This window comes from Triplophysa dalaica, chromosome 17 (genome assembly GCF_015846415.1).
Source record: "Triplophysa dalaica isolate WHDGS20190420 chromosome 17, ASM1584641v1, whole genome shotgun sequence".
In the NCBI taxonomy this organism is placed as follows: Eukaryota; Metazoa; Chordata; class Actinopteri; order Cypriniformes; family Nemacheilidae; genus Triplophysa; species Triplophysa dalaica.
Genome location: NC_079558.1, coordinates 22,527,288 through 22,550,958, shown reverse-complemented (window position 1 = coordinate 22,550,958; position 23,671 = coordinate 22,527,288). Strand labels below are relative to the sequence as shown.

The following is a 23,671-nucleotide window of genomic DNA, read 5'->3' as shown; positions in this document are numbered from 1 at the left end:
GAGAGCTTTAACATTAAGCTTCATTACTTTTATAGAAGCTGATGTATCTTTATGAAACATGTTGTTGTTTTAAAGCATTCGTCTTTGAACCCCTGCAGTCGTACAAGAGACTGAATGATCTGATTCATGTATGAAGAATATGTACTGTATGCGTATGATGCGTATAATGAACACCACGGCTGCGTCACATCAACATCAGCATCACTAAACTCACAAAAGCTCTTTTACACCTTATTAAGAACATCTTCCCTGATGATGTTCAATGTCTTGACAACGTCTGTATTGTCATATTGCACCAGCAGCTTTATAAACACACGTTAATGCTTAAAAAACTCTTTAATGAGGTGTTGCTGCTGATGTGTTTTATGCATTGACTGTATTAAATATGGACGTAGTGTCCGAGACGTCACCCGTAGATTTGTAAAGAGTACAAATGAAGCCACTCCTGTGGTTGACAGCTTACTCTTGAGGTAAATTACCTGAAACTACACAAGAAATGTGCATGTGACAGCTAAATGGACACCTGTCACTCAAGTGGCCACGTCCATAATTATGCAAAATTTTAAGGCTTAATAATATCCAAACTGATGAGTAATACAAATATTCAACCCCCTCACAAGTTGTCATGCAGGGCAAAATTACCTATATAGACAAAAAAATGTTGTATCAGGCTGTAAACATGTTTTTGGTGCAGTAAAGTTGGCCATTTTAAAATGGGACTCAATGAGATTTTGCTCTGTTTTGGAGCCAGCCTCTAGCGGCCAGGCGATGAATTGAAGTTTTAGTCACTTCCATGACAGTTTCACTAGAGAGACCAGAAGAATGCCCCCTGGATTTATTACATTTCGGTTATGCATTTGGGAGACGCTTTAATCCAAAGCGACACAACCTTGCGTTGTTAACGCAATGTTCTTACCAGTGAGCTTCAGGAAACCTTTCATGTCATGGCCAAGGACATGATGACAGGACAGCACAGCAGGTTTGATCTCCTGCTGATAGTGGAGTTTCTTAAATTACAAGATGACACTCATTGACAGGACAGTCTTTTATCAATTGCTATCAGAACTATAGACTTTCAATTGAATCCTTTTATTAAAACAGAGGTAACACATGCAGTTTCTGCCAATCTCATAGTATAATAGAGTACCTATAGAGTAGTATTGCATACTTTGTATCTTAAAAAAGTGTTTAGTTTGATCACATTTATAAAAGACGGAGACAGTGGTACGGTTATTAGGGGTACGGAACTATTGCACGATCACACAACATATCATGACATGATCCCTGCATAACTCTTGAGTCACTTACATTATGCACGTACACGCCGATTGCCAACAAAACACAGACATATGACTTACCGAGTGCAGTTCATGTCTGCCATCTTTTATCCCTGGGACAGCTCCATCTATCAGTTTCAAACCATCTGCAAATCCAGCATTTCTATAGCATCCATCACTGCAGTGAGCAAACAAACACAGTTGAACTTCACGAACAAAGGAGTATTTGCATCTAATATGGCAAAAATTATATGGGGGAACAAATCTCTTTTGTACACGAAAAAGACAGAGACTGTATAAGATTGTATTCTAAATGTACAATATCAAAATTCTCTGAAAATGACAGGTCAAATGCAGATAGATCCTTTAAATTCAGAAAAATCACTTTCTGCTAAGAATAATTAGGTTTTATTTGCAAAACATTTATTAAAGCAAAACATTTTCAACCAACACAAACTATTTACTCATAACTTTTGTTAAAACATGAAATCAGTTCTGTTGTTATCTGTTATCTGTGTATAAAAAAGTTTTGCCATTTTCATATTTTAGGACGCATCATTATTTTCTTGTTCAAGTTAATCATAAAATGCTGTGTTATCTATGCAGATGTTATTTTAGTAGGTATATGGTGGGTAATTCTACACATGATCACAGGCACATGAGTTTCTGTTGGTTAAGAGAGAAGCAGCAACTGAATCTGACTTTATTCCACAGAAGATGTGACATGTAAATTACTTTCTAGAGATGATTATGCCTGAAATAACATCATCATTTTTATGTTGTAATTAAGACGGTTGACATTGTTGACCATTTGACCATTAATGTTGTACAATTGAAGTCATTAATCGCATTATAAGGGTGTATAGCTCTCCTGTGGCTCAGTGGTTAGAGCATGGCGTTAGTCGTGGGTTCGAGCTCAGGGAGTGACACAAATCTACAATGCAAATCGCTTTGGATAAAAGCGTCCGGCAGATACATGCATGTATGTAAACATAGGAATTATGTAAGAAGCGCTGTTAGCTAGTGTTGTGTCTACAAATATCAAAATAACCTCCTGAACAAACCTAAAAAAATACTGTGGTTCAAGCTGCTCCCCTTGTTTTGTAGATAAAACCTTCTGTTTTCTTTCAAATGTATTTAAGAAACAAACAGGGTATTATGTAAATAAGTTAACATGTAAGAGTATGTCAGATAGAACCTTGTATTATTATTATTATTATTATATTATTCTTATTATTATTTCTGTTTAATAAACAACTTCAGGATCAGCGGTGCTCGTTTAAAGCAGAACTTTACAATCCCAATAACGGCTTTTAGCTCAATTCAACATAAGGTGCGAATTACAATTAAATAACACTTTCATCTAAATTAAACACTTACATATGATAAAATCATACATATTTCATATATGTTAGAAAATTAAGAAAAACTGTCACATACTTACAGTTCCTCTCATTAACACGGCGCGCGCGTGGAATTTCCCGCCAAGGTCGCTCATAAGATGACAATGGTATGACCCATTTTGGGGGTGTAAGGTTTATGTTTACAGAGCAATTCTAACTATTTTTACTTAACAAGTGAGCTTTATTTTATTTTACTTGACTTATATTTATCATTTCAAACTCCTCACTATTCTTGTTTTGACGTTTATAGGGAACCAAGCCTCATGTATGGGGTAAATCATAAGCACCCCTATGTTAAACCACAACGTGCTATTAATTAATTATACGAACTTTTCATATAACAGTTTTAACGTGTTAGCTAATGAATTAAATCGTTTTATAAGGTCATATATTTTAGCAGATGTAAAAATACGTATTATAAAAGTGTATATAAAAGACAGAAATACTTAGAATGTCAGAACTGCATGTTTTAATTCAATTGTGTTAAACACTTAATGGTCAGTTTGTACCAGAAACAGATACAATCACAATAAAACAACCTCACGCTTCTGCTTGTGTCAGTTTATCTCTTTCTGTTAGACAAACACACAATCTCAAAATAAACCAAAGAAATGAGACAGAACAGAGTTTCAAACAACAGCGCTTCTCAACTAGTTTTGTGTAAGAACAGAAGTCAAACAAAAATGTTCTCAAACATAAAAATGTGTTAAGATGAACGGTATAGCACAAAAACACATGAATGTCGACACAAAACACATTCATGTAGAGAACAATAAATGTTCATAAACATAATACGTTGTGTAGTGTCCAATTTCTGAGCACTATGCGTCACATCGTGTGTTTGTTTCACATCACCTTTAATTCAGACCTAATACACACCAGCTGAGAAGCGCTGCGTGGTTAAATAAGAACATTTATCGATAGAAAAACACTTGTTTTTAAATATTCAGTACTTCTTGAAATATTATGATGTTGCTTTATAAAAATACTAACACGTTTTACTTTTCTGCTCTTTAAAATACAAAAGCAGGGGATAGAAAATGAGAAATGTGATTTTCCTGAGTCATTTAGCAGAATGAAGAAAAAAACACAAACTCTCAGAACATCAAATATGAAACAACCTTCATCTGCTGTTCTTATTCTGTGCACCACACACACACACACACACACGCACGCACGCACGCACGCACGCACGCACACACACACACACACACAATATTTCCTTTTACTCCATCAGTGTTCACTTGCTGGTCAATGGCTCTTAATATTCTTATTTTTATTGACACATGATGTGCAGACTGGAGTATTACTTAAAAGATTTGTGTGTTTGTGTACGTGATTGTGTGTGTGTGTGTATGCATGGGTGTGTGTGCATGGGTGTGTGTGTGTATTCATGGGTGTGTGTGCATCGGTGTGTATGTGTATGCATGGGTGTACGTGATTGTGTGTATGTGAGCGTGCATCGGTGTGTGTTTGCATGTAAGTGTGCGCGAGTGTGCATGGGTGTGTGTGTGTGTGTTTGTGTACGTGATTGTGTGTATGCGTGTGTGCATCGGTGTGTGTGTGTGTGTATGCATGGGTGTGTTTGCATCGGTGTGTGTGTGTGTGTATGCATGGGTGTACGTGATTGTGTGTATGTGAGCGTGCATCGGTGTGTGTTTGCATTTGAGTGTGCGCGAGTGTGCATGGGTGTGTGTGTTTGTGTACGTGATTGTGTGTATGCGTGTGTGCATCGGTGTGTGTGTGTGTGTGTGTATGCATGGGTGTGTGTGCATCGGTGTGTGTGTGTGTGTGTGTGTGTGTATGCATGGGTGTACGTGATTGTGTGTATGTGAGCGTGCATCGGTGTGTGTTTGCATGTGAGTGTGCGCGAGTGTGCATGGGTGTGTGTGTGTGTGTGCGTGTGTGTGTGCATGGGTGCTTGTGAGTGTGTGCATGTGAGTGTTAGTGTGTGTGTGATTGAGTGTGTGTGTGTCCGTGAGTGTGTGCGTATTTTAAAGCAACAACATAAACAAGCGTGACAACCAATCAGATCGCAAAGAAAAACACAAGTCCCGCCCACTATTTTTCTCAGTCGATTTTCCCGCCCATTAAAAACTAGCATCTGGTGTCCTTAATTGCGTTCCGCTGAAGTCAGTGCGTTAGCATAAGCCGTTACGCTATTTTGGCTAAAGGTTGCAGAATGCGTCAGAATACGGAAGTAAAAACGATCGCAACTTCCGGTTCCCAGGGACTTAAATTTCTGCAAATGAAAGAGCACCTTTAGATTATTTCTGATAACAATAAAAGAAACCCAGAGGAAGTATTAATTGGCTAAACTCGTTTCTCCAATATTTAGAATTTGGACTGCGATACCAAACTCAACCGCTAGATGTCAGTGTACCACACAGTTTCTTTAAATGCGACCAAACTAAAGGACCCATTAGATTGTTAATTTATTATAATGATCATACAATCAAATAATAAGATCAATTAGTATTAAGATAAATTCAACAAAATATAAATAGTTATATTATTAGACACAAGCCAGACCGATAAACAAACAGAGCAGAAGAAAACTACACATCATGCATGTGTGTCCGATGAAATGATCTAATCACAGACTGTCATAAGAAATGTCAAATAAAGTGTTTGTGTTAATCAATGTTTTGTCTTTGAGGAGGAGGGGCACATTAAAAACATCAATTCCCTTTGTGTGTGTTGCTCTGTCTCATCTTCTTTGGTCTTGTTGTGTTTGGTAAGTGCGTCTGTGACTGGGCTTCTGACAGCCTGCCTGACACCAGACACACCCCACCCGCTGGACTGCCATCTGATGCCACACTGACCAATCACCTACAGCAGAGGTCAAAGGTCAAACATGGAGATACAGTCGATATGTAATGATGCTGAAGCCAGAGACAGAGAGATGGAGAAAGTCTTTACGGGTCTACCTGCTCTTCATTCAAGCATTGAGTTTGTCTTGAGGGGCGAAGCCGGTAGTGATGGCTTGTAGTGATTGGTTGACTTGGCTGAGTAAGAAAAGCAGGTGGGCCGGGGCTTAGATTCAAACTTGCGTCATGTGATCATGTTAACAGGATTGTTTTGTGTATGTGTGTGTTGTGTTGCACCTGTATTGTTGTCCGTTGAGTTCAGGATGAACCCCCTGCTGCTCCATGACGCCCCACACGCCCGAGCTGATGAAGAACTCTTTATTCACACAGTTCCTCAGACTGTCTGGAATTCGACCTGAGAGGAGTGGATAGTGTACAGCATCATCCGCAGATCATCAGCTCATGTGTGTCAAGCTGTTCATGAGGTGAGTTTGTGTGTTGAACACACGAGTGTTTGTGCTGCCGCAGAGCTTCAGGAGCTGTTGTGTGTGTGTACCTGTGATGGCTCGGCGTATCTCTGTGGCTGCTGCTTCTCTCATCTCTAGAGACGCTTGTTCACTGTACCAGGCCGTGTGTGGAGTACAGATCAGATTAGGAGCGTCTTTCAAAGCGCCCTGAGCAAAACTACACACACACACAGACACACAGAAAGAGTTCAGAAAGAGAGACGTCTCTCCATCATCTGACCTCATCACATCTAAACTACACTACACAACTGAGTTCTCCTTCATGCAGAACATCACACAAAAAATGTGTGTGTGTGTACGTGATTGTGTGCATGTGTGTGACTGTGCTTGCGAGTATGTGTGTGTGTGTGTGTGAGCATGTGTGTATGCAAGTGTGCATTGGTGTGTGCGCATGCATGTGTGCCTGCGCAAGTGTGCATGCTTGTGAGTGTGTGTGTGTGTGTGTGTGTGTGTACGAGTGTGCATCGATGTGTGTGTGTGTGTGTGTGTGTGTGTGTGTGTGTGCATGCATGGGTGCTTGTGAGTGTGTGTGTGTGTGTGTGTGTGTGTGTGTGCATGCCTGGGTGCTTATGAGTGTGAGTGTGTGTGTGTGTGTGTACGAGAGTGTGTGCAAATGTGCATGGGTGCGCATGCATGCATGCCTGTGCATGAGTATGTTCACGCGTGCGTGACTGCTCGTGTGTGCATGCGGGTGTGTGCATTTGTGTGTAAGTCACCTGAAGGGTTCGATCTCGTGCACATCGAGAGCAGCTCCTCGTATTCGTCCTTCTTTCAGAGCTTGAGTGAGAGCTTTCTCATCCACCAGACCGCCCCGCGCTGTGTTCACCAGGAACGCCCCCTGACGCATCTAACACACACACACAGCCGGGTGTTATGACTGTGTTTCTCCAGCGGATTGCGTCCATGTGTTTGTGTGTTGTGTACCTGCTTGATGGTGAAGTCATTGATGAGATGATGATTGTGTTCGTTCAGGTTACAGTGCAGAGACACACAATCGCTCTGATACAGCAGATCCTGCAGTGTGTACACACGCTGAACACCCAGAGATCTCTCCAGCCCGTCCTGTAGATACGGGTCATAGAAGATCACAGTGAAGCCGAACACTTTCGCCCTCACTGCCACAGCCTGACCCGTGCGACCTTCAGAAACACACAACAGTGTTGACATGATTTCAGAACACAGACACACACACGGGTCTGAGAGCATTCATGTGTGCGTCTAACCGAAGCCGATGAGTCCGAGTGTTTCTCCACGGATACGAGCAGCTCCTGACGCCACCTCACGGATGTGCTCCACACTCTGCACGCGTGTGCCCTCCCGCAGCGCCTGATACAACCACGTGTTCCTCCGGTACAAATTCAACACGTGACACAGAGTGGAATCTGCGCTCTCCTCCACTGCTGCCGACGGAATGTTACACACTGCGATACCTGAACACACACACAACACACACAATCAATGCAATGGAACAAGTTCGTCAAAGAGAGTGTGTGTGTGTGTATTTGTGTTGTGGGTTTGTACCGAGCTCTCCTGCAGCTTTGATGTCGATGTTATCGTATCCGCTGCCGATCCGTATGACGATTCTGAGCGCTTTAAACTTCTCCAGATCTTCTCGTGTCAGAGTGATCGTGTGATACATCAGCGCACCAACAGCCTCATTTAACACCTACAAAACACACACAAATCCAATGAAAACACGCACACAAACCCAATGAAAGCACAGCTGTGTTTACCTTCTCGTGAATCTCTTGTGTGGATTGTGCGTCACAGAAGGCCACAGTGGCGAGATCTTTCAGGATGGGCATCTCCACTGTACAGTCTCGACCGTCTAATAGAGCCACCAGAGGACGAGGATGAAGCGGACCATTCATGATCTGAGATCTATTATCTTCACACACAAACACACATCGATCAGCAATGACATTCACAATAATAACACACTAAAACATATTAGACATACATCATCAAGTGTTTTTCTCTGACATAACGCATCTTCATAATCTTATATTGCATCTGTTTGAGCATGACACGGGCACAGACACACACACACACACACACACACACACACTTGTATGTTTATTATCTCAGTGGGGACACACTGGTGGTGGCTGCTGGGATCGAACCAGCAACCTTTGATTTACCAGTTCAGTGGTTTAACCCACTAGACCACCATCTCCACATTAAATATTAAATATTGTTCTGTAAAATTGATAAGCTTCTGTGCTGTGGGGACCTTAATTTTGGTCTCCACAGTGACACGAGTCCCCATGAGTTGGTGTGTTCAGGTTTAAAAACCAAGTCCACACACATACTCAGCCTACAAAGCTCTTAATGGGATTTTATAACAGTTTAATTTAGTAACAGTGACATCACACAGGAAGTGCTGATTAAAACAGCCAATCAGAGCCGGTGTGTGTGTGACCTGTTTGAAAACTTTTTAAGAAACATGTGAATATAACAGTCATTTTAATCAGCTTATGAAAACACACGTTCACTTAGAGACAGAAATCCTAATGAATGCAGAAGAGTGTTTGTTGATATTTTCATTTGCAGATATGAATTATTCACATTTTATCACTGACACCTCTGTGTGTTTATACATCTACATGAAACCTAACAATCCACAGACGTGAACTATCCACACATACACAGCCTAAATCTCACTGATACAACAACACTTGTTACATAACCCCGCCATAACACACACACACAGGACACACACACACACAGGACACTTACTGAACACATACAGGGTTTAACAGAAACCTCTGACAACTCATAATCTAATTAACATTTCCACATGTCTTTACAACCCATAATGCACTGCAGCCACTATGTAAGCAGCTTCAAATGCACACACACACACACACACATCTACATGTCTGAAATCTGGCATCAATCTTAAGTGTCAAACATAATTAAGAGAACTTGTGAGATTTTGTGATTGGATACAGAACTGCTCTGTGATCTCTCTGTCAATCAATGTTCAGCTTTTACTCATTTACACGGCCACATTGTGTTCACAACTGTCACAGAACTACACAACCTGAGAGAGAGAATTTGAGAGTCTCGGGAGACTCTTATGAAGCCTAATGAGATTTTAGGCTTAAAGACTCTGATTATACTGCACACAGACACACACAGACACACAAACACACACACTCACACGTGAATGAACAGTGAGAGATTGCCCGTAGTTCTTACAGCCTAGAAATCTTTTACAACAGTCTTTAAGTGACAGTTCAGCCAAACATCTAAACTTCTCTCATCATTTATTCTCCTCGTATGGTTGTCAACCTGTATGTGAGTCTTTCTTCAGTGGAACACAAAAGAAGATATTTTGAGAAATGGTTTTGTGTTCATACAATGGAAGTCAAAGGAGCTCAGTGTTGTTAGCATATCAACATTCTCCTAAATATTCTCTGTTGTGCTCAGAAGAAGAAAGAAACTCATACAGGGTTGACACGACATGATGAATAAATAATTATCGTTTTCGGGTGAACTGCCGTTTAAATCCTCAAACAGGATAAACCGGAGTCTTCATGAAGTTACATTTAAATGTGAGATATTATTTAATGCATCAAGATTCAGAGACCGGTGTTTTAGACAATAAACACTTATGTGTGTGTGTGTTTCTAAAGTCTGTTTGAGGTTTTCAGGATCACGGCGGTTGAATCCCTTCAGCACATGTCAAAACATAAACACCCTCATGATCTAAAAACAGAACGCTTCAAGAAATACACTTTTCACCACCTACGTCAACATTTACTGCAAACATTCAGGACTTTTAAATGTTTTATGTAAAGTGTCAAATGAAACAAATAAACAGACTCCATGCTGTAAAGAAAGAAGAGAGTGAAGAATATAACCCAGAAATCCAACACAAGAGAGTGAATCTAGTGCAGATCTCAGGTGATGACAGAACAAAAGAACTTTACTTGCGTCAGGAGAAGACATGGTGGACACAATGACGGGCGGTCCGGTTCGACGGCTCAGCATGTTGTTTGGATTGAGGGTGTGAGTCTGCAGGGCAGAAGAGACCTGAAGAACGCCAGCGTCCACAGGCGCGCCTCCCTTCCGCAGTAACTGAGGACTGTGATGAGGACTGTGACCCGGAGACACGGGAGGAAGATTCACAGGACGCTTCATCAGCTCCATGGGCGTGTAGGTGCCTGAGAAGGTCTTGGGCGCCACGGGCTGCTGTTGAGCGGATGCGGCGATGCCAGCGTGGCTGTTGGTGTACATGGAGAGGGGGCGCGTCTGCGGCAACCCCCCACCGTAACCGGCAGGACTGGCGGGAAGCCCCCCAAGCGGACGCGCCGCCGGGTACGCGGCGGTTTCCAGCAGATGCTGAGAAGGAGCACTGCACGGCCGGCGGCCAAGAAACTCGCCCATTCTCGGCGAGGTTGACTGGAGGGCGGTGGGCGGTTGCTGTTGAACCAAGTGGCCGTCCACGCCGAGGGCCTGAGGCTGCATGTACAGGTCGCTGCGGTGGCTGAAGCTGTTGGAGCGACCCCTCAGGACGGAGGCAGCACTGCTTGTTCCCGTCTTACAGCTGATGACCAGTCGAGACAGCATGCGCGCCTGTCCCAAGTTGGGCACCACCGAGCGTACGTCATGGTCTTCCATCACGGCCAGCATGCCAGTAGAGTCAAAGCCCTGCTGCAGGAGCAGAGTAATGGTGCTCTCCGACAGTCCCTCCGAGCGTAGTAGAGTCAGAAACCCCGGATCCACGTTTTTCTTCGGGTCTGCCGAAACAGCCCCCGAAGGGTGGTGGACCGGCATCGTCGCTGCACCGGGCGCCATCGCCAGGTTGGGGTCGTAAGCGGGGTCGTAGGGCATCCTCTGCGTTGCCACGGAGCCATAAGCCGGAGTCCCTCGGGAGAGATTCCCATCCATGACCGGACCAGTGGGGTCCATCATTATACAGGTGGAGGGGGGCTGACAGGACTCCAGGGGGAGGCCGTTGACGTCGCCGTACGCAGAATGAAACGTCTCGCCCAGATACCTGGACGGGCCGGACTCGATACCGAAGCAGGCGGGTGAGGCGGCTCTACTGCGAGCACGCTGATTATCTGAAATCATCTTGACAGCCAGAGAATCCCTGTACAAGCGGCTGATCTCATGAGCCGAGGGCGGGGGAGGAGGAGGGGGGGGAGGACCGGCCACGGGACCTGGAGTAGTCGCTCTGGCTTGCCCTTGATCCCAGGCGGACCTGACCCCTCCTGACGCCAGCCCATAATGAGATCCTGATCTGCTCAGCATGTGTGCGCTGCCCTTGTAAAAGCCCTGCAGATCTTCAGGCGGCTGCGCAGACAGAGCAATGTCGAAGGGGTAATAATCCGGAGGAGGGATGGTGCCTCGTACGGCCATGACGTCGCTGAAGAGACTGTGGTGTGTGGGCCGGAGAGAGCGGAGCAGGAACACGACGTCTCAAACACACCTGAGCGTGATGGAGGACCAGCGCAGACTGAAACACAAACGGCTCCTGGAAAGACAAGAGGAGCGAGAGGACGCTGGAGCGTGTCGGGTGTCACGTCTCGTGTGTCATGTGAAGGTGTGTGAGGGGTGTTCACGTTTCACTTGATCTCTGACAGACATTTTTCTGTGCTTCACTCAGGGTCACGCTATCATGTGACTTCATACGGGCAGGAAAGCGCTGAATAATTCACACCTGGAAACATAAGCGAGTCTGATCAGCACAACACAACACATCGCACAAACACCAACTGAACAGCATCATGACCGTTGGAGTGAAGCACAACAGCATCAGATGATGACAAACAAACATATTCAAATCAGACATCACCAGCAACCCTGTACATCTGTGTGTCTGTGTGTGCGACAGTGTGTGAGTACGTTTGTTTGTTTGTTTGTGTGAGTTGGTCTGTGTGATAGACAGTGTGTGTGTCTGTCTGTGTGTGTGTGTCTATCTGTTTAATGTCTTAGCAGTTGTTTAAGTTTAACACAGATTCTGAGAGTTCACTGTGAGATGAGATTGAGCAACAGATGAGATGAGAAGAGGCTAAAACAGACTTTAGGTGGAGATGTGAATCAGACCTGACGAGTGTTTCCTCCTGTAATGAAACTCAACACACTCACAACTCATTTGTGTTCATAATGATATCACAAATGAAAGAGTTTTATATTGTGTTAATCTGTTGTCTGTTTAATATGATATTCTGATGACTGATGACCACTCTACAGGGGGTATCACACCTCACAACACCTGAACAACACACACACACGCATTTAAACAAGAACATAGCAGAGATGTATATATGTACATATACAGCCACAATAACAACACAGACCTGATTCTGACCCCCCAAAAAACATATTTCACACCAGACGACAAGTGTACTCTCAAAGAATCACCACAGTTACGTCAGTGTAAAGACACACAGCACTATAAACATATGACATCATACACACTACACACACTAACAACAGCCCCCGATAAACACAGACAGACAGAGTGACCAGCAGAGGGCACTGAAGAGCGACACACAAACACTGTGTTCATAGGGATGTAGGGACAAAATGATGACAGAAAAAGACACAAAAGATTCCTTTAAAATCCTAAACATTCAACATTCACATAAATCTGACAGTCGTGTGATGTGATTTGTAATGTTTGCGTGCGCTGCTGAGCCTCAGAACATGTGAAGAGAGGCTGAACAAATCAAATGAGACAAACATCATTTTTAAAAGCTGAACAGATAAAACAGTCAAGATTAAAATCACAGCACCTCTTGTTTATATGGCTGTACGGCGGCATCCGGACACACATCAAGCATGAGACACACCCACTGAGCCGCTAATCACACCCTATCAGAGCCATCGAAAGAGAGAGTTGCGTCAACGAATGGAGCGTTCATGCAGGCTCTCAACAGTTCCCGGAAATTACAGCTATTCATAGAGATGCGACTAAACAGACCAACTGAGGTAAACTTCTAATCCATTTAAAGGCGAAAACCAGTTAATGAATAAAAAATGAAAGAAATAAAGCATTGAACGAGAAAACATCACTTCCTGGATCTATCTGAAGGCTCCATGAATCACGTGACGCTTCAGCGGTTTGGACTTCCGTTGGCAGAACTCTCTCTTAATGGCTCTGACCCGAATAAAGCTGGTGTCTTACCATTAATGGTGACGTCAGAGCTCATTATCTTGTGCACGCGGGAATCTTCAAACATCACAAAACTTGAGCATCACGCGAGGAATCCAAACCGACCGCACCGGAAACCACCCGAACGGGAAAGTGCGCGTGCGCGCGTGTCCCAAACCAATGACCACACGCACACGCGTAAATGTGAATTCTCTGATGTGTTTTCAGCTCATGTAATTCTGTGTGAATTCTCACATCTATCAGTTATTGTGAAGAATCATGAAATCACACAAGACAAACACCGAAGCACTAAACAAGAATCACATGTTTATTCAAGCAATCAAGTGACATTACAGCGTCTGAAATGAAACGACACATTTTATGAGTTAATTTTACCGAATGCAGACCTTACGAGGAAAAGCCGTTTACTTTTGGTTTTAAGTTAAGAAACCACATTCAAACGTCACGAAAAGTCAATTTGGTTTAATCGTTTGTAAATATAACGTCATATATGATATTAAAAGACATTTTCATATTTAATTTGTAAAAAAAAAACTTGCCGCATGCGGGTTAGGGTGTGTTACTAGTTTTGAGAATTATTTTCATTTAGATACTTTCACCCTGCGAGTGAGTGTTTCATCTCAATGAGCTGCGAAATAAAAGAGAATACTGAAGACAGACACACTGACATCATCACTAGAGTACTATTGTGAGTGTGTTTGTTCACATCAAACCCATGTAGCTGAAATAAAAGGTTAAATGCTCTCTTAGTTATAATTCACTTTAGATTAAAGCGACTGCTAAATGAATGCACGTAAATACAGACTGACAGAAAGGTCATCATCATCTGTGACAGAGAAACAACATTTACTCTGACAAAACAATCTTTACACTGACATTATATCACTACACATTTTCTGGGAAAGAGGTTATCATATAAAAAACAATAAATAACAGAATAAATATATGGAGTCACATTCAAGCCAACAGTATCAATGAATGTTTGTGTCAAGTCTCGTACGGCACACACAGGACCCTGACCAACAAAGGTTTTGTGTTGTGTTGAGCAGACCTGAGATCAGTGTTGTGTCATCTGCGTGCTGTCCTCAGAGAGCTGCTGTGAACATCACAGATGTCAAACCACTGCTGATCCACGTCTCTGTGAGGCAGAAGAGCGTTCAGAGGCAGCGACGGCTTCCGTCTCCGATCTCTAGCGCTCACCACCCGCCAGTAGCGCTCACCCTTCAGCAGAAACACACTGTTGTGTGTGTACGAGAAGTACGACGCGTCCACATTCCTGACCGGATGATCGCCGGGGACCACCGCTGGAAACACTGCAGTGATTTTTTGAGGGGAAGATTTGGCCAAGCGGTTCGTTCGGACGTCAAATCTAAACACCTGAGAATAAATATCAAACGTCAACAGCATCCACGATCACAATAAATCCCCGTGACTGTAACCTCGATGTAAAGAGTTAGAAAATGTAAAAGAACAGAAACCTGTGATCCTTTGAAGAAGTAGACGTGAGCGTCTCTCCTGTCGTAATAAGCCGTGTCAACCGGTCCGATCACGCCGGGAAAATCATCAGAGATCAGACGTGGATACGAGCGCCCGAGAGAGTCATTAGCAAACACTCGATCGTTCTCACTGTCGTAAAGCCAGTACTGCACACCTGCGATGTAATAAATCAATCAACCAATCCAGTCATCGATAACACCCTATAATGTACTTCATCTTCAACTCTACGGTCAATTAGGCTTCGCAACGACATCACATTGCATTGTGGGATAAAGTCATGGATTCTTCACCTTTAAAGAAGTAAACAGCGTCTGTTTTGCGGTTCCACACATGAACGTAAGCGTCCACTCCGCTGTCAGGCAGCCCGTTCCACCCAACTGGCACTGCCACCGGATCTCCGTACCGGGTTCTGTTGTTCCGGTTCTCATAGAGCCAGTACCAGCCGTCCCGCATGAAGTATGTGTTGAAACGAACTGTCACTTCACCGTAAGGCGTCAGCTCCTTCCTGATCCAATCAAATACGGCACTAAACCGACCCTGACACACACCTGAAAAAAACACATCAGTGTCACCAACACTTTTACTGGATGAGTTGAGATTATTGTGTGTTGTCGTCTTACCATACAGACTCTGAATGGATTTTCTGTCCATCCAGTCGATCTCAAAGCCTGAGTCCTGAGGCAGATAACTGGGCTGCATGATGGATCCGGCTCGATAGATGTGAGGGAGTCCCAAAACATGACCGATCTCATGAACTGCAACCTGAAAGAAACACAACAACACGCTCAGAGATCAGTCAACACAACACTGAACCACATTAATACAATCACAAACAAAACAAAACTATCAGTTCCCTCACATAAACTTTAAAGTGTTGCAGAACTGTAGATTGATTCTGCTCACAATACCTTCAGCAGACTGATCCCGCTGCCGGTGTTTGGAACAGTGAAATGTTCATCATCATCAAAATGAATATCTCCCAAAAACCAGGCGTGAGCGAACTCATGACCCGCGCCGTCAAACCTCTGAGAACAGCCCAGATGTCTACCTGCAGCAACATGAGACACACACAATAACACTCTTTATGTTAAATGATTTCTGTAAGGGTGCTCAGGTCACATCATGATGAATATGATCTGTAATGTTTCCAGAGATGGTTGAGGATATCTGTTGTGTGTGAGAGAGATACTGACCTGTACCAAAGCCCAGTCTGATATCAATGTCTTCTAAAGGTGAATGCAAATCCTCGTGAAACTCCAGTGGTGAAACTTCACTCCACATGCGGAAGCCCAGTCTGAAGATATACTTCTGCTCATCGATGGACAGCTGACTGCTGTAACCCTCACCAATCACACGCCACTTCAGAAGAGTCTTAGTGAAAGACATGTGACCCGTCCAATCGCCCACATCCCTCCTCCGTCTGTTTTTTAACAGAGCCGCCAGGTGTCGTTTTCTCCTCGCGGCAGGAGGAGCGATATCACTGCGATTCCCAACATCACTGTAGCTATGCGTGACCTCACTGTGGGTCTTTGTGATCTCACTGTAGTTCTGCCTGACATCAGCAGGGTTCTGTGTTACCTCACTGTGGTTGTGCGTGACCTCACTGTAGTTCTGCTTGACCTCACTGTGGTTCTGTGTAACCTCACTGTAGGTATGCGTAACCTCGCTGTAGTTATAAATGTCCTCACTGTAGTTCTTTGTGATCTCACTGTAGTTCTGCCTGACATCAGCAGGGTTCTGTGTTACCTCACTGTGGTTGTGTGTGACCTCAGTGTGGTTCTGCATGACCTCTACGTAGTTCTGCCTGACATCAGCAGGGTTCTGTGTTACCTCACTGTGGTTGTGCGTGACCTCACTGTAGTTCTGCTTGACCTCACTGTGGTTCTGTGTAACCTCACTGTAGGTATGCGTAACCTCGCTGTAGTTATAAATGTCCTCACTGTAGTTCTTTGTGATCTCACTGTAGTTCTGCCTGACATCAGCAGGGTTCTGTGTTACCTCACTGTGGTTGTGTGTGACCTCAGTGTGGTTCTGCATGACCTCTACGTAGTTCTGCCTGACATCAGCAGGGCTCTGTGTGACCTTACTGAGGTTGTGCGTGACCTCTCTGTGGTTCTGCGTGACCTCACTGTGGTTCTGCGTGACCTCACTGTGGTTCTGCGTGACCTCACTGTGGTTCTGCGTGACCTCACTGTAGTTCTGCCTAACATCAGCAGGACTTTGTATTACCTCACTGTGGTTCTGCGTGACCTCTATTTGGTTCTGCGTGACTTCACTGTAGTTCTGTGTGACCTCACTGTAGTTGTGCCTGACATCAGCAGGGTTCTTGGTTACCTCACTGTGGTTGTGTGTGACCTCACTGTAGTTCTTCGTGACCTCCATGTGGTTCTGCATGACATCAGCCGGGTTCTGTGTTACCTCACTGTGGTTCTGCGTAACATTACTGTGGTTCTGCATAACATCACTTTGGTTCTGCGTAACCTCACTGTGGTTATGCGTGACCTCACTGTGGTTATGCGTGACCTCACTGTGGTTATGCGTGACCTCACTGTGGTTATGCGTGACCTCACTGTGGTTATGCGTGACCTCACTGTGGTTATGCGTGACCTCACTGTGGTTATGCGTGACCTCACTGTGGTTATGCGTGACCTCACTGTGGTTATGCGTGACCTCACTGTGGTTATGCGTGACCTCACTGTGGTTATGCGTGACCTCACTGTGGTTATGCGTGACCTCACTGTGGTTCTGGGTAACATCACTGTGGTTCTGGGTAACATCACTGTGGTTCTGCGTGACATCACTTTGGTTCTGCGTGACCTCACTGTGGTTATGCGTGACCTCACTGTGGTTATGCGTGACCTCACTGTGGTTATGCGTGACCTCACTGTGGTTCTGGGTAACATCACTGTGGTTCTGCTTAACATCACTGTGGTTCTGCTTAACATCACTGTGGTTCTGCTTAACATCACTGTGGTTCTGCTTAACATCACTGTGGTTCTGCTTAACATCACTGTGGTTCTGCTTAACATCACTTTGGTTCTGTGTGAAATCAGCAGGGTTCTGCGTGACCTCACTTTGGTTCTGTGTGAAATCAGCAGGGTTCTGCGTGACCTCACTGATGTTCTGCGTGACATCAGCTGGGTTCTGCGTGACCTTACTGTGGTTCTGTGTGACATCAGCAGGGTTCTGTGTGACATCATCATAGTTATACGTGACCTCACTGTGGTTCTGTGTAACATCAGCAGGGTTAGATGTGACCTCACTGTGGTTCTGCATGACCTCAGCGGGGTTCTGCATGACCTCACTGTGGTTCTGTGTGACATCAGCAGGATTCTGTGTGGAGATGCTGTTGGACTCCATGAGTTCTGGTTGTTCTTCCTGGTCTGGGACGCCACATCTGGGTTGGTTCATAGCAGCTTTGGTGGCATCATCAAACACTCCTGTGACGGGCAGACTGGACACTCTCTGGAACTCTCTAAGAGCGGAGATAAACTCGGGCTGCTGGTTCTGGAGTTCAGTGCTGCTGGATCGGGACATGACTCCACCCTCCTGCAGGTTCAGAGGAAAGATGTCATCTGTCTCACTCACAGGTTCTGCTAAACTCTGAATTTCATCACTGTCTGCTGCTCTTATGAATCCATACTTAAAGAGAAACAGCTAGAATAACACAAAAGCAAACAAAAACTGTAAACAAATAATAAACAAATCACAACAAATAAAAAGAGAGAGAGAGTGAGATGAACCTGTGCAGTGTGTATGTCAGTGTCAGTGTGTGTCTGTGCAGTGTTTGATGTGTGTGTGTTTGTCAACTCCCCAAACATTGTCATCAGCCCTTATGAAAAATAACTATGGTTAGAAACTCAGAGAACATGACTTTACTACAGTTAAAACAATATTCTTGTGTGCACCTGTGCGGTGTGTGAGAGTGTGAGTATGTGCACCTGTGCGGTTTGTGAGAGTGTGAGTATGTGCACCTGTGCGGTGTGTGAGAGTGTGAGTATGTGCACCTGTGCGGTGTGTGAGAGTGTGAGTATGTGCACCTGTGCGGTGTGTGAGAGTGTGAGTATGTGCACCTGTGCGGTTTGTGAGAGTGTGAGTATGTGCACCTGTGCGGTGTGTGAGAGTGTGAGTATGTGCACCTGTGCGGTGTGTGAGAGTGTGAGTATGTGCACCTGTGCGGTGTGTGAGAGTGTGAGTATGTGCACCTGTGCGGTGTGTGAGAGTGTGAGTATGTGCACCTGTGCGGTGTGTGAGAGTGTGAGTATGTGCACCTGTGCGGTGTGTGAGAGTGTGAGTATGTGCACCTGTGCGGTGTGTGAGAGTGTGAGTATGTGTACCTGTGCGGTGTGTGAGAGTGTGAGTATGTGTACCTGTGCGGTGTGTGAGAGTGTGAGTATGTGCACCTGTGCGGTGTGTGAGAGTGTGAGTATGTGCACCTGTGCGGTGTGTGAGAGTGTGAGTATGTGCACCTGTGCGGTGTGTGAGAGTGTGAGTATGTGCACCTGTGCGGTGTGTGAGAATGTGCACCTGTGCGGTGTGTGAGAGTGTGAGTATGTGCACCTGTGCGGTGTGTGAGAGTGTGAGTATGTGCACCTGTGCGGTGTGTGAGAGTGTGAGTATGTGCACCTGTGCGGTGTGTGAGAATGTGCACCTGTGCGGTGTGTGAGAGTGTGAGTATGTGTACCTGTGCGGTGTGTGAGAGTGTGAGTATGTGTACCTGTACCTGTGCGGTGTGTTTGTCAGTGATGGCTTCAGCCTGATGGATGTTGTTCATGTCTACGACATCTGAATGATCTCTGCTGTGGAAGATCTTCTCTGCGCGTGTCCCGATGATGATGATGAAGATCAGCCGGATGACAGCCAGCATCGTTTAAGCTCCGCTGTGAGTGTTTGACTGACTGCGTGATTTTGTTCAGTCTGTTTAAACCGTCACACACTTTATACTGTCACGCGTGGATGTGTTTGAACTTCACACTATCACATCGCTCGCGCCAACACGCGACTCGCACCTGCTCGCGAACACACCTGAGCGCGCGAGTGACGCACGTGTCATTCGTAGATGTAAAATGTAAACTTATATTTAAACTTACTTTGTTATTTAAACCTTTAATGCATGACACAAATGGTTTAAAACGTGCCTTTAATCATTTACAATTCACAGAGAATCTCAACTTACATTCAACATTCCATTTCAGGTGCAGGAGACACATTCAACCTTTCCAAAAACTAAACTGAACTCTGATAAAATATGACATAGATTTGTCCTACAGTAAAGTATTAGCTGGTGGAGCTCTTACTGTAACACACATAAGATCACAACGCAAACAATCACAGAGATTCAAACATTTTTCTGTTTCTCATCGTTTTCATTTTTGTGTTGAAATGTGAGCTGAATGTTTCCTTGTGAGAGTGACAGACAGTTCAGTGTCAGTTCTCCTGCAGAACACCAGTAATGTCCTCATCCTGACCGGAGGGGTCAAAGGTCAGGTGTGGGTATCTGTAGGGTCTGTGAGATTGCAGTGGCGAGGTGTTTCGCTGTGGGTTTCTCAGCACAACAGCTCACCGTGAGCCTGTGAGACCGCAGGGCGTCTGCCGTACTCGGTCCTATCGACACAAACTTAAAAGCACAACACAAGTTATTTTCTAACTTATTAAAATGTTCTGATCAATCTGCAAACTATAAACACTTTGATTGAATAACAAAATGATTTCAGATTGTGTCTGTCATGCTGTGGGTCAGAGGACACTGTCTTATGTGAAAGAACCCTACACATCACTGTCACACCTTGATCTGCTCCAGCTGAGAACCGGCAAGTCTTTCCACCAAATCCACAGAAAACCTCACACCTGATGGACTGAAAAACGCCACACTCGCAGGAACACCCTGAAGGCACACGCACACACACGTGTCAGAACCACAACACTGTGATACAGAAAACAAACAAACATGAGGGTAGAAGTGAACCTGCTGAGAGAAATAATCTGTGATGTTCTTCTGCAGGTCTGGATGTTCAGATGTTTGATAGACAGTCAGAGCGTCCAGAGGAACATCTGCCAGAGCAACAAACAGTCAATGATGATGATGATGATGATGATGAGGGATAAATGAAGACAATGTCATGAGAAGAAATCCTCTCACTGTTCTCTTTGAGAGCCGCTGGCAGAACCTCACGCTTGATGGAACCACACGGGAAGAACAGTGGCAGGACATCAGACTTTTCTCCTGTGCATTACACATCAAAACATCCACATGAGAGTCAAAGCAGCCAAACTCAAATCTCTCAAGTGTCAGTATAGAACATTTACTTTGTATGATGAGTGAAGACAGAGCATCTGCAGTACCAGTGTCCTCACCCACAGGCTTCAGGCCCAAACCTACAACTACAACAACACTGATTTACAGTATTATATATAGATACAGTATAGTACAGTGTTAAATATACAGTAGAGTATAATATCATCTGTTAATATAACCACCAAACCTGTGACATTACTGAACACTGCCGACTGTGTGAATGTCATGATGAGAACAGATCTAGTGGCATTCATTAATTTGCCTTTTCTAACTGGTAATTTGAAATCACTTGTGTTTTGGTGTGTTCACTTCCATTTCAGTTATATCCGGTGTGTTGATTTGTTTGGGCCACTTTACAAATAGAAATGGAAACAGGTGCAGGTCAGCAACACACCTGAGATTATTTGTGCAGGTGCTCAATGTGTCGAGCAGATGTGACAACATTTACTAAGAGACACTAAAACCCTGCTGACACAGGTGCGCGCACACACACACTTCCAGGTCATCAACAGGTGTGTGTGAATCTCACCAGTGTGACAGCACCTGCATGAAAATCTTCTGATGTTTGTATTATTTTGTTGCTTTATTCACATTCATTTATGTGTTGTCCTGCATTCTAACAGGATGTGTGTGCTGAGGGTTGTGTGAGTGAGTGTGTGTTTGAAGTGAAGTTTTGTGTAGTGATACAGACCTAAAGATGCTGTTGTCTTTCCAACCACATAAATGGATTTTGAATTCCAGCTGTCTTTCACGGTGTCCCACTCTGAAAAACAAACATGTCAGAAATCACACCTCATTATATTAAAAACATCTTTACGCATGTATATTATCCACCCCATCTGTGCTGGAATCATAAATACTGATTGTAAAACATCAAATGATGAAACATTCAAATAGATCACAAAAACCTTACAAACATTCAAGGACTTCAATAAAAGTGTGTGTGTGTGTGTGTGTGCACTGAATGTTTTGTGTGTCTTGTGTGAATGAGAGTGTATCTATTCACTTTGCTTTTGATACCTTTTCTATTTTACAAATGTAATGTTTTGCTTATAGTGAATATGTTTTCATGTACAGCTCTTTAGTAACAATGAAAATTGTGAAAAGCGCTTTATAAAACATCATTAAAATGTAATGAAACATGCATTGGTGTTGTCCTTTATCTACACAGTAAACATTGGTCTTTCTTCAACATGGATGACTGTCATTTATAGAGTTTCCACTGTCACCTTACTGTCAAACACAGAGACAAACTCACGTTGTCTGTGTTTCTCTAAACACATCTTGACAGCCCGTACAGATCGTGGACTGGTGAAGATCAGACCTCCAAACCTCTCGGGGTGAAAGAGCTGATGTTTACAAAACAACAAGTTTACATATACAAACATTCATTACTGTTTTTAAATAATAAAACCAAACCAAGTGAGGAAGACGTCGGGACTCACCCGCTCTGAGAGCTCATTCTCAGACACAAATGTAAAAGACAACACAGGAATTAAATCAGCAGTGTGACCATATGATGCCAGTTCCTTAAAAAAATATAGAAAAATAAAAATCTGCAGTAATAAACACATTTCTGCAATAATACAGGGTCATCAAGCTGTATTCTATCAGTTATTTCTCCTTTATTTCTCTACTGTTTGTTATCAGGCATCTGCAAAACTGCTTATGAAACAGATTATAGAAATAACACTGAATTAAGTGTTACAGCATGTAGAATTACCTTGATATAAGGGTCTGGTCCATTTTCATGTTCTCTGGGCTCTTTCAGGAGCAGCACTTTCATTCTCTGACACGTGTAACACTCTCATGAAGAGATGTGTTCATACATGTGTGTATTAATGTGAACGTCTGAAAGAGTTTCTGCACAATAAAGTTTTACTCAAACTCTTATCAGTCTGTCATACAGTAACGCCTCTAAGACCAACACAACCTGCGAAACACTGATAACAAACCACAAAACTATCACACAAGAGCACACAAACTAAACTAAACAAAAACAAATTAAAGGATCGTGGGTTCATCCACTGACGTCCCTGAATCATTAAAATGATCTGTCGCGGTTCATTACGTCATAATATTCACGTGACACACAGTTCAGAACCCCTCAGAGCTGCTGTTTGAATTAGTAAAATGGATTATCAACATTTGTGTATTTTATATCAGTTTAAAGAGATACACGTTATTGTAGTGAGTGCATTTACTTCCGGCAGCTGTAACAGCATGCGCGCTCACGAGATCCCGGAAGTGTGTCCGTACGCTCTTCATAATAAAAGTCTGAAGAGTCAGTTTACAGTAGCTTTGAATCATAATTTAAAAAAAAATCATTTTATTTACCATAATCACTTTTTTAAAATTGTTATAATGTTTCTTGAAATCTTGGTGCGGTACTTTTTAACATTCTCTTTTTCCGGTGGTTGGTTCCGTAACCTCGCATTTGTCATGATATGTTTCCACCAGGTAAATTGTAGGTGTGCGATTTTGACTTCGTGTGATTTAAAATGAAGATCTCTATTTTGGGATGTAAAGGGAAAGATAGAAGTTGAGTTCTCTCGGCGCGTTTTTGAAAGCTGTCTTTATTCTTGTGTGAACCGCACGAGCCGGTTAATCCTGATTGGTCGGGAATGTTGCCGGGATTTCACCCACTCTCACACAGGGCTGGGTGTGTTCGACTTTATACCGGTCTGCGCAGACCGATCGGCGTATGATCGCGAGACAGCAGTGCATCTA

The 23,671-nt window shown here is 43.8% G+C and overlaps 2 protein-coding genes and 1 long non-coding RNA gene across 4 annotated transcripts; all 3 read right to left on the bottom strand.

The window, feature by feature from the left end:
• Positions 1-317: 317 nt before the first annotated feature.
• Positions 318-2,747, bottom strand: LOC130439022 (uncharacterized). Its single transcript, XR_008909400.1, has 4 exons — positions 2,722-2,747; positions 1,359-1,455; positions 917-992; positions 318-485 (listed from the first exon to the last, which is right to left on the bottom strand). It is a non-coding gene; the product is annotated as an uncharacterized LOC130439022 (long non-coding RNA).
• A 385-nt stretch (positions 2,748-3,132) lies between these two features.
• ctbp2l (C-terminal binding protein 2, like) lies at positions 3,133-13,254 on the bottom strand. Of its 2 annotated transcripts, none has more exons than XM_056772154.1 (11): positions 13,162-13,254; positions 9,956-11,691; positions 7,751-7,905; positions 7,539-7,683; positions 7,241-7,447; positions 6,942-7,156; positions 6,734-6,864; positions 6,047-6,174; positions 5,788-5,905; positions 5,611-5,688; positions 3,133-5,512 (listed from the first exon to the last, which is right to left on the bottom strand). In XM_056772154.1, exons 2-10 carry the CDS (start codon positions 11,388-11,390, stop codon positions 5,622-5,624), a joined length of 2,601 nt encoding a protein of 866 aa, XP_056628132.1. In that variant the 5' UTR covers positions 11,391-11,691; positions 13,162-13,254; the 3' UTR covers positions 3,133-5,512; positions 5,611-5,621. The 2 variants fall into 2 exon arrangements, with proteins under 2 accessions (XP_056628132.1, XP_056628131.1); XM_056772153.1 differs by lacking the exon at positions 13,162-13,254 and adding an exon at positions 12,770-13,066.
• Positions 13,255-14,217: 963 nt separating this feature from the next.
• LOC130438697 (uncharacterized) lies at positions 14,218-23,180 on the bottom strand. The gene is made up of 14 exons (XM_056770776.1): positions 22,665-23,180; positions 22,192-22,290; positions 21,633-21,702; positions 20,953-21,027; positions 20,786-20,869; positions 20,612-20,697; positions 20,432-20,530; positions 20,126-20,263; positions 15,840-18,303; positions 15,555-15,694; positions 15,267-15,408; positions 14,937-15,194; positions 14,628-14,800; positions 14,218-14,526 (listed from the first exon to the last, which is right to left on the bottom strand). Exons 1-14 carry the CDS (start codon positions 22,725-22,727, stop codon positions 14,218-14,220), a joined length of 4,200 nt encoding a protein of 1,399 aa, XP_056626754.1. The 5' UTR covers positions 22,728-23,180.
• Between the last annotated feature and the right edge of the window lie 491 nt (positions 23,181-23,671).

Bases quoted from the DNA above. Each gene is read 5' to 3' on its own strand.
- LOC130438697 (XM_056770776.1), bottom strand. From the start codon at position 22,727: ATGAAAGTGCTGCTCCTGAAAGAGCCCAGAGAACATGAAAATGGACCA. The intron at 20,698-20,785 runs GTGAGAGGATTT...TTGCTCTGGCAG, and splicing joins AGCGGCTCTCAAAGAGAACA to ATGTTCCTCTGGACGCTCTG. The intron at 15,695-15,839 runs GTCAGTATCTCT...ATGTTGCTGCAG, and splicing joins CAGACTGGGCTTTGGTACAG to GTAGACATCTGGGCTGTTCT.
- ctbp2l (XM_056772154.1), bottom strand. From the start codon at position 11,390: ATGGCCGTACGAGGCACCATCCCTCCTCCGGATTATTACCCCTTCGAC. The intron at 7,448-7,538 runs GTACAAACCCAC...GTGTGTGTTCAG, and splicing joins CAAAGCTGCAGGAGAGCTCG to GTATCGCAGTGTGTAACATT. The intron at 6,865-6,941 runs GTACACAACACA...TGTGTGTGTTAG, and splicing joins ATGACTTCACCATCAAGCAG to ATGCGTCAGGGGGCGTTCCT.